Raw genomic sequence first — 11599 nt, forward strand, 5'->3', positions numbered from 1 at the left:
TGGAGAATCCAAAAATAATCATCACTGTAGAGCATTAAAGCAAAGAGAGCAGAAGAACACTTGATCTGTTAGAGTTCATAGAAGATCTTGCACAATTATCATCCAAAGTACTCCTCCGTTATTTAAAGTAGTAGGTGCTGAGAGTGAATCACTACCCTGCTATTATTTCCAACATCAAGCGCTTGACTTGTTTCATATTTAAATTTTCATTACGTAAAAAAAAGCCAACATCGGCTTCCTTTGAATCCCAATCACCACCACGATCCTTTGTGTTGTTGGACAGCTGTTGCCTCTCACTATTTGCTGCTCCTTCATTCATTTCCTTACACTTCATTGTCCCCACTACTCATACATTCCTAAGCTTTTCCTACCCAAACCCTTGTATACAACATTGTACTCTAACAAGAACATTCAATTAATTGTACCATTTACTATTCATTCAACAAGCAATTAGAATACACCATTACTACTACAACTAATACCACCATCACTTGAATAACACCATCCGATAGTCAACAATGGACTTTTTTAAGAATACTCTAGACCTTCTGAAAAGAGACGATACCAAGCTTTTCAAGAATACCATCTCTCCTGCCTCACACAAGAGTTCTCCTGGTGTCAATAGTTACAATGGAGAAACCACTTTACCAGTTTCTACTAATCCATTACCAATTTCCAATGGAACCAATGCTACTACAACTCCTAATCTCCCAACCACTTCCAATAATGGTAATAATGGATTGCCTTCTGTGAATGGAGTCCCAAAAAATCAACCTTCCACAACCACAACAACCAATTCAATCAATCCACCATCTCCAATCACTTCCCCAAATACTAGTGAACAAGAATTATGGAAGTTGCTAGAAAAACAAAGACAACGTAAGTATTTTTCAATCAATTATACTAATAAGGAAAAAGTTCGTAAACAACGAAAACCTCAACCCTCTTCTACAGTTCCTCTCTCAAACATTCCCAATATGACTAGTCAGAATCCTCAACAAATTAAACCAGCCAATCCTTCAGTGAAGAGAAAGATTGGAGGAGGTGGTTTAATTCAACAAGTTAATGTAAATAATGGACCAACAGTCAAGAATCAACAGCCACCAAAGAAGATAAAAACAGATATACGTTAAGTTTGAAGCCTTATTCCATTTCAACGTGTTTAGGAATATTGGATAACACTATCAGAAGACCATTAATACTACTACAACTATTCAGGTAGTACCATACAATAGTCTTTGATTAAGGATAAATCGAGTGAGATCACTCGATTAACATAGATGCAATTCTAACTTGATCACTGAAGAGAAGTTCTTGTATCGTCCACATACGAAACAAGATCATTCAATAATAGTTGTTTTGATCACATTTCAATAAATAATTTCTAGGCTTTATTTGAGGCACATTCTAAGAGCAAATGCATAAGCATGTGTCAAGGGTACCAAAGAACTGAACCAACTGTAATGACCAAGATAAGGTGAAAATGAAACAATTGTACAATTGACGAAAAGGAGTACAATAAAAATAAGGAACCAAATGTAAACTTCACCATCGTGTGGGAATACATATGAATTTTCCCTCAATGCCTTTAAAAAGTAGTGCAATACTACAAAGAACATAATAATAAAGAACAACTCCAAAGGTATGGCTGAATACATGAGATAAAAACTGCTTGTTGTAAATTCGAGTCCAAATCCTAGCAAGATCACAAATGATTCCAATAAAAATACAAGAAAATTGATACCAAAAGCATACCACAAAGTTAGTGGAGCTTTTGATCGATTCTCCTTAATAATACCAGTCGTAATGAAACATGTAGCTATTGGAGCAGCAAAGCAAATTACCAAAACGTACAAGAATGGTACAATCAATACATAAAACCACGAGTAGGTATAAGTCCTAGAGGGAATTCCATCATGCACGGGATTTTCAGTGAATGGTAACAAAACATTGACAAGGGCAAGAATGGCAATTATCATGAATGAAGCAACACCACCCATCGATAACAGAGCCGCGATCCAAAATCCTTCTCTAAATTCCTTCTCCTTCAAACAATCCAAAGTAATAAAGAATAGACCAGCAATTAAACAAATAGCAAACACAAACCACAAAGGTATGAATGAAAAAACTTGCCATCTCACACCAATAGCATTGTAAACCAATTGATCGACAGCATCTGTTATACCAGTCATGATAAAAAAGAGCAGGAATGAAAAATACAGAACTGATGAAGCACCAATAATAAATCTCCTAGTATTTGCTCTAAATTTCTCATGATATTTGGCCATAAATTCTCTAATTTTCTTTTCCTTTGCAATTCTTCTTCTTTCCTTATCTTGTTTCTTACCATGTTTAATGTGAAGTCCTCTCAAAGTTCCCACACTGATAATCTTGTTATCATTGTCAAATGTAACATAATCCTCCACTTTAATTATTTCAATAAATCCAAAAATTCAAAAATCAACAAACCTTTTGGTGGATGAGGTGGAGGTGGAATTGGTTTTCCATAAGGTTTCATATAACTAATTCTCGTTCTCTCGCTCACATAGTAATTAATTTGTTCCGAATAAATCTTTTTAAACAGTTCAACACAATTCGAATACCACAACAAGTCATGCTTTGATGATTCGTACCAATCTCTATTTACAAGTGAGGCCTCACTCAATGTTTTTTGATCTAGCCAGAGGAACATTTCTACCAAAACTTCTCCTGGAATATTATTCCATGTGTAATTTACATGAAATCCCGACAATATATTATCAGAATCGTTATTTTTCGAATGATTTGATCGAATGACAACTGAATTGTCCTTTCCAGTTGCTGATGGTGATTGAACAGCAACTACTACAGCATTATTTGAAATGGAAGCAGAAGGAGATGTTGAATTCATCATCTGCTGCTGCTCTTGTTGATTATCCAATCCGAGTGTTATCTGTTGATTATCAACAGCATCCTTATTTTCTTGTCCTTCTTCACCATCCATTTGTGGTGGTGCATTATCCTTCTGACTTTCCAAATCAACAAATTGATCATCGGAAGTCATCTTGTCTAAAAAACCCAAATAATCAACCAATTAATTAAAATACAAAATTTCAAACTCTTCCGAATACTCTCTGATATTCCTACTCTTGATTTTTAGCAACGTGATGAGTGCCAGCAATTGTGTTATTTTTTTTCTGTTGCTTTTCGTTTGGGTATGAACTTTTGGCGAACACTAACATGTAGTTCCGAGTTCTGTTATTTTGTAAGGCAAGGCAGAGAGTTTGGAAGATGAAAAACTGGGGAGTGAATGGTAAGGGGTGAATGGACAGGATTGGATGGAATGGATCGATTGGGTGCTATTGTGAAAATTTGAAATGAATTGAATGGACGGTTAGTGAAGGAATGGGTAGTGAGCTAGAGTTTATTTTTTGATACCATAACCACCTCCACCTGGTGTTTGAATAATGACACAATCTCCTGGTTCGACCTTGAAAGAGTTCTTTCCTCCTAGAGAGTGAATGAGACCTCTCTTGAGAATGAGTAAATTCTTTCCTTTTTGTCCATCTTTTCCACCTCTACAACCAGATGGTGAGAAGACTCTTCTCTCTGAGAGAATTCCAACTTGAAGTGGTTCAAGGAATTCAACTTCTCTCACAACGCCATTTCCTCCTCTGAATTCTCCTTCACCTCCTGAATTTGGTCTCACGCTGAACTGTTTCAGAATGAGCGGATATCTTCTTTCGAGAATTTCAACATCGGTAATTCTGGTATTGGTCATGTGGGTGTGAACAGAGTCTTCTCCTTGATAGTCCTTTCCAGCTCCAACACCTCCACAAATAGTTTCATAATAGCCCCATGATTCATTACCGAATGTGAAATTATTCATGCATCCTTGACTACAGGCAGCTGCTGAGAATGCCTTAAGAATAACATCGGTCACTCTTTGTGAGGTCAATACGTTACCTGCTACTACACCGACGATACCATCTTCACCAATATCTAAAAGTGAGTGTTTTTCAATCTTGATTGAGATTGGTTCCAGACATCCTTGATTGAGAGGAATGTCCTGTTTGACAAGACATCTCAAGCTGTACAAAATTGCAGAAATAGTAATGGCCTTTGGTGCACTAATTGACAAATAGTTAGAATAATTGAAAAATTGATAGAGAATACTTACTTGGTATTACCTAAAAAATTTCAATTTCATGTAATATTCCAATAGTTAGTTCAATAAAAATTAAGAGCTTGGGTTAAAATAATATAATAATAAGCTACAAACCCAACATCATTTCTGAAGTTCCTGTGAAATCAAAGATTGCAACATGTTGCTTTTCAGAGCCGTTTCTAAAGTTTTCATGTTTTTGATTTTTGATTGTCAAATGCAAGTTGATTATTGATCCGTCATCCATAAAATCTTGGGAATGCAAGTCAATGCTGGCAGCATTCTTATCTTGTGAGTGTTCCTCAAATACTTGTTGCAACATTTCCTTGACTGCGTATTCTGCATTGTCCTGAACATATTGCATATAGCTTTGGACAACTTCTAATGAATATTCATTGATGAGTTCTTGCAAAAGTGAAATACCTTTAGTATTAGAAGCAACTTGAGCTTTCATATCTGAAATATTATCCTTTATGGCTCTGGCACCTGCTTCTTTCAATAAATTTGTAATTCTCTCTTCTTGGAATTCACCATTTTCTACTAATTTACATGAAACAATTGCCATACCCTCCTCAGATAGCAATCTACTGAATGGAGGCATTGAACCTGGCTGAATACCACCAATGTCAGCATGATGTCCACGATTGGCAACATAGAAAGCTACTTTTCCATTTGAATATACAGGAGTTATTACGGTAATGTCAGGCAAATGGGTGCCTCCAGCACAAGGGTGATTGGCTACAATTACCTCGCCTTCCTTCCAACTATCTCCCAGAGTTCTAATTTGATATCGAACTGCCTCACTCATTGAACCCAAGTGAACAGGCAAGTGTGGAGCATTGGCAAGGAGAGAACCATCTGGAGAGAAGAGAGCACATGAAAAATCGAGTCTTTCCTTAATATTGGTTGAAGTTGATGTTCTTTGGAGGGATCTACCCATTTGTTCAGCAATACTCATGAAACGATGATTGAAAATACTCAACCTAACAGCATCAACCTTCTTCAATTCATTCACATTGATTTCTTGTGTCTTTGTTGAGGAGAGAGTAATTTCCACATCACCATACTTGGTAATTAGAGCTGTTCCATGTGGTTCAACAACAATTGTAGTTGTGTCGTGAATAATAATAGCAGGGCCGTGAACCTTATCTCCAGCAGCCAAATGTTGCAAATCATAGACAGCTGTCTCAGTCCAACCTTGTTCAAAGTATGTCTTGGTTGAGGTAATTGGTTTTGGCTCAGACTTAGATGAAGCAATTTCAATCTTACTGATGGATGGTGTAATACCAATACCTCTCACTCTAATATCATCGACAATGATTGGTCTTCCAACAACAGTAAATCCATATTCTCTCTTGTAGGATTTTTCAAATTCAGATCTGTAATCTCCTCCAAGGATTGAATCTTGTTGCTTGGCCTCCTCTGGAACAGATGTCATGATTGAATAGTCGGTTCCCTTATACTTGAGATTGAGATAATGTACAATTTTGATGTTGGAGTTGTCAAATCCAGAGTTTTTCAATCTCTCAACAACTCTTCCCTCGATTTCTTTCAATCTGTTGGAGAAGTATCCGAAATTTTCCTCAGCATATTCTGCAGTACTTGGCTCTTGTTCATCCAAAACAACATCAGCAAGTCCCAACCCATAAGCACTCAAAATACCAGATTGTCTTGGAATGAAAACCTTTTTCATACCTAAATTATTGGCAATAGCTTGAGCATGTTGTGAACCAGCTCCACCAAATGAACACAAAGTATGATCACGAGTATCATAACCTTTAGAAACTGTAATGGAACGAATTGGTCTTGACATGGCCTCGTTGGCAACTTGAATGAAACCATAGGCAACTTCTTCTGTTGTTTTGAGTTTGGCATTTTGTGGATCTCTCTTCAATTCAAAATCATTGACTTGTTTGGTCAATTCTTCGAATGCAAGTTTGGTGGCTTCATAATCGAGTGGTTGATCTTCAGTTTCACCAAAAATTTTTGGGAAGAATTCTGGTAATAATCTTCCAAGGAATAAGTTGGCATCAGTAATGGCCAAATGTTTGATTGGGAATGATCCTTGCTTTCTATAACAGACTGGACCAGGATTAGCTCCAACAGAACTTGGACCAACTATTTCACAATTAAGAATGCTATTCGTGAAAATACATACCTTCAAAGATACCTGTCTTTTGGTTGAATGTCAATTTGGAGCCACCTCCAGCAGCAACTGTTGTGATATCCAGTTGAGGTGCTTGAATTTGAACTCCTGCAGTTTCAGTTTCAAAAACCAAATCAAATTTTCCTCCAAATCTTGATACATCAGTAGATGTTCCACCAATATCAATTCCAATAATTGGGATTTTATCATCTGGATTGTAGGATGTTGATGCAATAGCAACGATTCCACCAGCTGGTCCTGATAATATGGCATTACATCCCTTAAAATCTGAAGCAGGTGTAAGACCGCCATTCGATTGCATGAATGTGACACGTTTCAACAACTTATCAAAATCTGAAAATCCAGAACAAAAGTTTCTAACATAATCCCTAATAATTGGGCTCAAATAAGCATCAACGCAAGTAGTGTGACCTCTTGGAACTGCTCTAATCATTGGCATGGCTTGATGAGAGAGTGAAATATTTTCAATTCCAGCTCTCTTTGCAATTTCAGCAATTTGAAGTTCATGATCAGCAAATGTATACGAATGCAATAAAACTACAGCAATGCTATTAATTCCACTTTCTTTCAACTCTTTACAAGTATTATAAACAAATTCTTCATCCACAGTATTTCTAATAAAAACTTCCTCTCCTGAAATACCCTTCTTTAATCTTTGATTTCTCCATTCTTCAGTAGAAAGTTGAGATCCTTCTGGTTCTTGGAATTTCTTACATTTTCCATAAACTTGCTCTGTGAGACAAACTCTTTCATCCACCTCAATCACTCTTTCATATAAAAGTGAAGGTTTTCTAATAAATAATTCGAAAATCTTTGGACGTGCCTGATGTCCAATTTTAAGCAAATCACGAAATCCTTTCGTTGTAATCAAGGCACATCTAGATCCCTTTCTTTCTAGCAAGGCATTAGTAGCCACAGTGGTTCCCATTCTAATATATTCAATGTTATCAATATCAATTTCTTTAGCATCCTTCATTTGAAGTCCCAAAACTTTGTTCATTATTCTCTTAATTCCTGAAATAATTTCATCACAAATGCAATTTAAATATTAATATTCAATATTATTACAAAAATATTAATCATAATATTACCTTCTCTCGGAGCATCATTATAATGTTGTGGATCTTCACTCAATAACTTCATAACCACATAGGGTTGATAATTGTTATGAATTGTCTTGGGAACCTCTTCATCATCATGACGATCATCATCGGAATTAAAAATCAAAAAAAAAATTAAATAATTCGTGATGCTGATGAAAACACAAACCTGCATAAATATCACAAAAGGTTCCTCCACGATCAATGGAAAATCTGAATAATTGATTGGAAGCAGATCCACTACATTCGGAATTGTTGGACATTTTTTTTTGATTAGTAATTTGAACGCACGCTCTTATTCGAATTATTATTGTAATATTACAATTAAGATGTTCTGTAAGCTAATACAAAGAAAATGTTGTTGTAAACATCAAGCCTGTTTGAATGATTTCCAAGGCCACTATAACTCAACCTTTTCCAACCAAAGAAGAAGAATCATTGACCTTGTTTCTTCAACTTTGAAAATTACTGGTTTAACTTGAGGATCTGGTATTAACTAGTGATGATGCCGTATCATAAACGATAACATTTCAAAGTTCCAAACGACAATGTTCATTACAAAAAAAAATGTCTGATAGTGATAGGCCAGTTGCTTGTGTTGATATGGGTTCTTTGAACATTAGAGTAGGATGGGCAGGTGATGATTCTCCCCAAATAACCACTCGATCACTCATCGGATATCCAAAATACAAACCAGCAATGTTTGCCTCTGGACAAAAATATTCCTACATTGGTGATGAAGCAATTTCCAAGAGGGGAGTTTTATCTTATCGTCCAGTGATGCATCACGGAGAGAATGTTGATTGGGATCATATGGAAATGCTATGGACGTACTTGTTTGAAAATGAGTTACGGGTTGGAATGAAAGATTTGTCCATTGTGAGTGCTGATGCAGTGCTTGGATGTCATAGTAGGAGGGAAAAGACAGCTCAGATTCTATTCGAAAATTTCAATGTTAGAGAGTGGTATTGTGGATTGGCTCCTGTGATGGCTTTGTATGGAACTGCAACACCAAGTGGTTTGTCTGTTTGTATTGGAGATGGAGTGACACAATTAATTCCAATTGTTGGAGGGAGTGTTGTTTTGGAATCTGCAAAAAGAATTAATTTTGGAGGACGAAACATTACAAAATATCTGAACGAGTTGGTCATTTCTCGTGGCTATTATTTTGAAAATTCCAGTACTGAGCAGGATATTATCAGAGATGTCAAGGAAAAGTTCAGTTACACTACTATGGACTATTGGAGTGCATGTCAACAGGTAGTACAATATGGATCGAAGGTCAAGGAATACTTACTACCAGATGGAAATGTACTCTCTTTTGGAAAGGAGCTATTTCAGTGTAATGAGGCATGGTTTGATCCAACTCTTGTTCAAAAGGAATATCCAGGTATTCATCAAATGATATATAATTGTGTGGAATCGATGGACATTGATAACAAAAGAGAAATGTATGAGAATATTGTTTTGAGTGGAGCTGCCACTTTAACTGAAGGTTTCTGTCAAAGATTACAATATGAGGTGCAACAATTAATTCCAGAAAGTGTCACGTGTAGAGTTGTTGCTGGAAACGAGCGACACAACAATGTATGGCTAGGATGCTCAGTGCTAGGAAGCATGACCAATTATTTATATGGAATGACCATGAAAAGTGAAGAATACGACGAGAATGGACCATCATGGGTCCACAGAAAATTTATGGATGCATAAATGATCATGAATACAAATCAATCTTATCAAATCATAGAATAACTGTTGTAGGTGGGTCGAAGTACAGCTCATATACATTTCCAGTTCTCATAAATCAGCATGAAATCCATTAAGTTGAATGACATTAAGGCCCAATCAATATTGAAATGAAATTTGAAAAGATTCACATCTTTAAGCATGCTGAATTTTTACCACATTCCTTATATGATAATCAATTCCAAATTGAGAATATCAAAATCAAGGTCCATCAAAATGAACCATGGATTTTATTGACCACCACCCTTAATCCAAGTTTGAATCATATTGAAATGACGCAAACTGAGGAATATGATGGAACCAACAATCAAGGAGTTAAGGCAAGATTTTGGAAATTGGAATGTTCAGATTGCCCTATCTCCATATATACCAATTGAAACCAAGTACAAGACAATTATTCATCAGCGCAACAAGAAAAGCCAATTGACGAAAGTAGATTACTTGATTATGCTTAATATATTAAAATAAATTGTAAGGATGTAGTCAACGATAAGGAATTTGTAACTCCAAAACCAATTTACCCATCAATAAGAAAGTTTCATTCTAAATAAATTACATTGTTATTATTTGATGAATAATGTATTTACGACTGAGCTCAATTATTTTGGTAACATGTATCTAGACGTTGAATATCATCTGCAGTATAATCCAACTCTATCAAGGTATCAAATCGTTCCTGTTCAGAGAACTTGGATAAATATTCGTACAATGGCTTTTCCATAGCCCTTTTGGAAGCATCCTTGAAAATTGGGAAGCAAGCTTTACAAAAAGCAACAAGTTCTTCATCTAAAATTGTTAAAGTTAGAGTTCTATCCTCAAGCATGTTGATGGTATTTTCAGGGAATCCTAAACGATGTCCATATGAGAATAATTCTAACAAGTTACTTTCGTCCAATTGCTCAAACCTGGCAGAATAGATAAAATTACACAATTCTTGAACTACTGAAAAGTTGCATCCTTGAATTTCAAGTGTTGGAATATCTTCATGGAGAGCTGATTCTTTCATTCTTTCAGTTTCATCAAAATTAGAGTTGAGCAATACATTGAAAAACATTGATCTTTCTGAGAGGAAGTGTTTGTGGCATAATATAGCTTCTGTGGATTCAACAAAGAAAACCTCTTCCAGATAATTCTTAATTTTGATCTGAACATCACATAAACTTCGTTGTAATCTTTCAAACTTTGAAATGGCCTCATAGTTATTGTGGAATATACATCCTTTCAAGTCGTTTTTGAATTGTGAATCTGATTCCTTCATTGCAACTTTGATATCTTTTGTTAAATAATCCTTAAACATGTCCACAAGAGTATACATTTTCAAAGTTTCCATCCAATCACAATATTCTGTTCTTTGAACAAAAACTCCCAAATTTTCTAATTTCATAAACTTTTTTTGGTTTTCAGTCTTCAGCAAACAACCAGTATAAATCCATACCATTAAATTATCAAATTGACTTTTGGTCAATCCAACTTGTCCCAAATCAACAACTTGCAATTCCTCTCTCTTTAAAAATTCCCTAATTTCTCTATCACTATCTGGAATTAAATTCTCAATTGCTTGCAAGTCATCCTGAGGTCTTTGATAATTTTTCTTTTCATTGGCAATTTCCATTTGTTTCTTAATTTCCTTAATTTTCTTATTGTAAACATCCACCATCAATACTTCCTTATTCATCGAATCAAAATATTTCTTAATTTCTCTATTTGTTTTCAAATCAACAACTTTCAAATCTTCACTTGTCAAAATGGTGCTCACTTTCATTGGAATAGGTCTTTCCTTATTCACCAAAGCAAAATACAAGAGCATTGGCCATCTCTTCAAAATAATCCACCAATTACAATAGTAAATAGTATCTTCCTCATCTTTTCCAAATCTAATTCTAATAGTCAAATCACATTCATCTGGTTTCTCAGTTCCATAAATCACTCTCTTGGCCATTTTCATCATGAATGGATCCAACGATTTGAACTGATCTTGCTCATACATTTGCTCAATTTCTTCATCTTCCTCTTCTTCAGTTTTCTTTTGTGCTTTCTTTACTTGTGTTGGTCCTCCATACTTATTATAAACCTTCAATAAATGTCTCACTGGCAACGACAAGGCATTCCAATAGCAACGAGCAAACTTATCATCACGAGCCCCCAAATCCGACAAATACTTGACCACCTGTAAATGTCCACACAAACAAGCATAATAGAGAGGTGTATTTCCATACCTATCGGGTCTATCCAAGTCTGATGTTTTAATAATGGATCGAATCTTGTTCAAATCGCCCACTTTACAAAATGAATAGATATCACTCATGGGAGAGAGAGGTGAACCCAAACCACTGGTTTTGTGTTGTTGAAGCATTTTTTTTGAAAGTTTTGTGAACTTGGTGTTTTTTTGGATTTGCAGGCACAGTTGTAGAATTGAAGTTTAAGATTTTTGTAAAGTATATA

At 35.5% G+C, this 11599-nt stretch overlaps 4 protein-coding genes across 4 annotated transcripts; 2 read left to right on the forward strand and 2 right to left on the reverse strand.

Moving 5' to 3' along the window:
• Positions 1-518: 518 nt before the first annotated feature.
• Positions 519-1133, forward strand: NAEGRDRAFT_46502 (uncharacterized protein; the record flags this gene model as incomplete). Its single annotated transcript, XM_002680979.1, has 1 exon — positions 519-1133. One exon carries the CDS (start codon positions 519-521, stop codon positions 1131-1133), a length of 615 nt encoding a protein of 204 aa, XP_002681025.1.
• A 2244-nt stretch (positions 1134-3377) lies between these two features.
• NAEGRDRAFT_82976 (5-oxoprolinase) lies at positions 3378-7674 on the reverse strand (the record flags this gene model as incomplete). Its single annotated transcript, XM_002681128.1, has 5 exons — positions 3378-4109; positions 4258-6262; positions 6303-7325; positions 7403-7498; positions 7581-7674. The coding sequence occupies 5 exons, from the start codon at positions 7672-7674 to the stop codon at positions 3404-3406; spliced, it is 3924 nt and encodes a 1307-aa protein (XP_002681174.1). The 3' UTR covers positions 3378-3403.
• Positions 7675-7978: 304 nt separating this feature from the next.
• NAEGRDRAFT_46504 (uncharacterized protein) lies at positions 7979-9121 on the forward strand (the record flags this gene model as incomplete). The annotated part of the gene is made up of 1 exon (XM_002680980.1): positions 7979-9121. The coding sequence occupies one exon, from the start codon at positions 7979-7981 to the stop codon at positions 9119-9121; it is 1143 nt and encodes a 380-aa protein (XP_002681026.1).
• Positions 9122-9752: 631 nt separating this feature from the next.
• NAEGRDRAFT_63534 (uncharacterized protein) lies at positions 9753-11510 on the reverse strand (the record flags this gene model as incomplete). Its single annotated transcript, XM_002681129.1, has 1 exon — positions 9753-11510. One exon carries the CDS (start codon positions 11508-11510, stop codon positions 9753-9755), a length of 1758 nt encoding a protein of 585 aa, XP_002681175.1.
• Positions 11511-11599: the final 89 nt, after the last annotated feature.

Source organism: Naegleria gruberi (assembly GCF_000004985.1).
Source record: "Naegleria gruberi genomic scaffold NAEGRscaffold_7, whole genome shotgun sequence".
NCBI lineage: Eukaryota > Heterolobosea > Eutetramitea > Acrasida > Naegleriidae > Naegleria > Naegleria gruberi.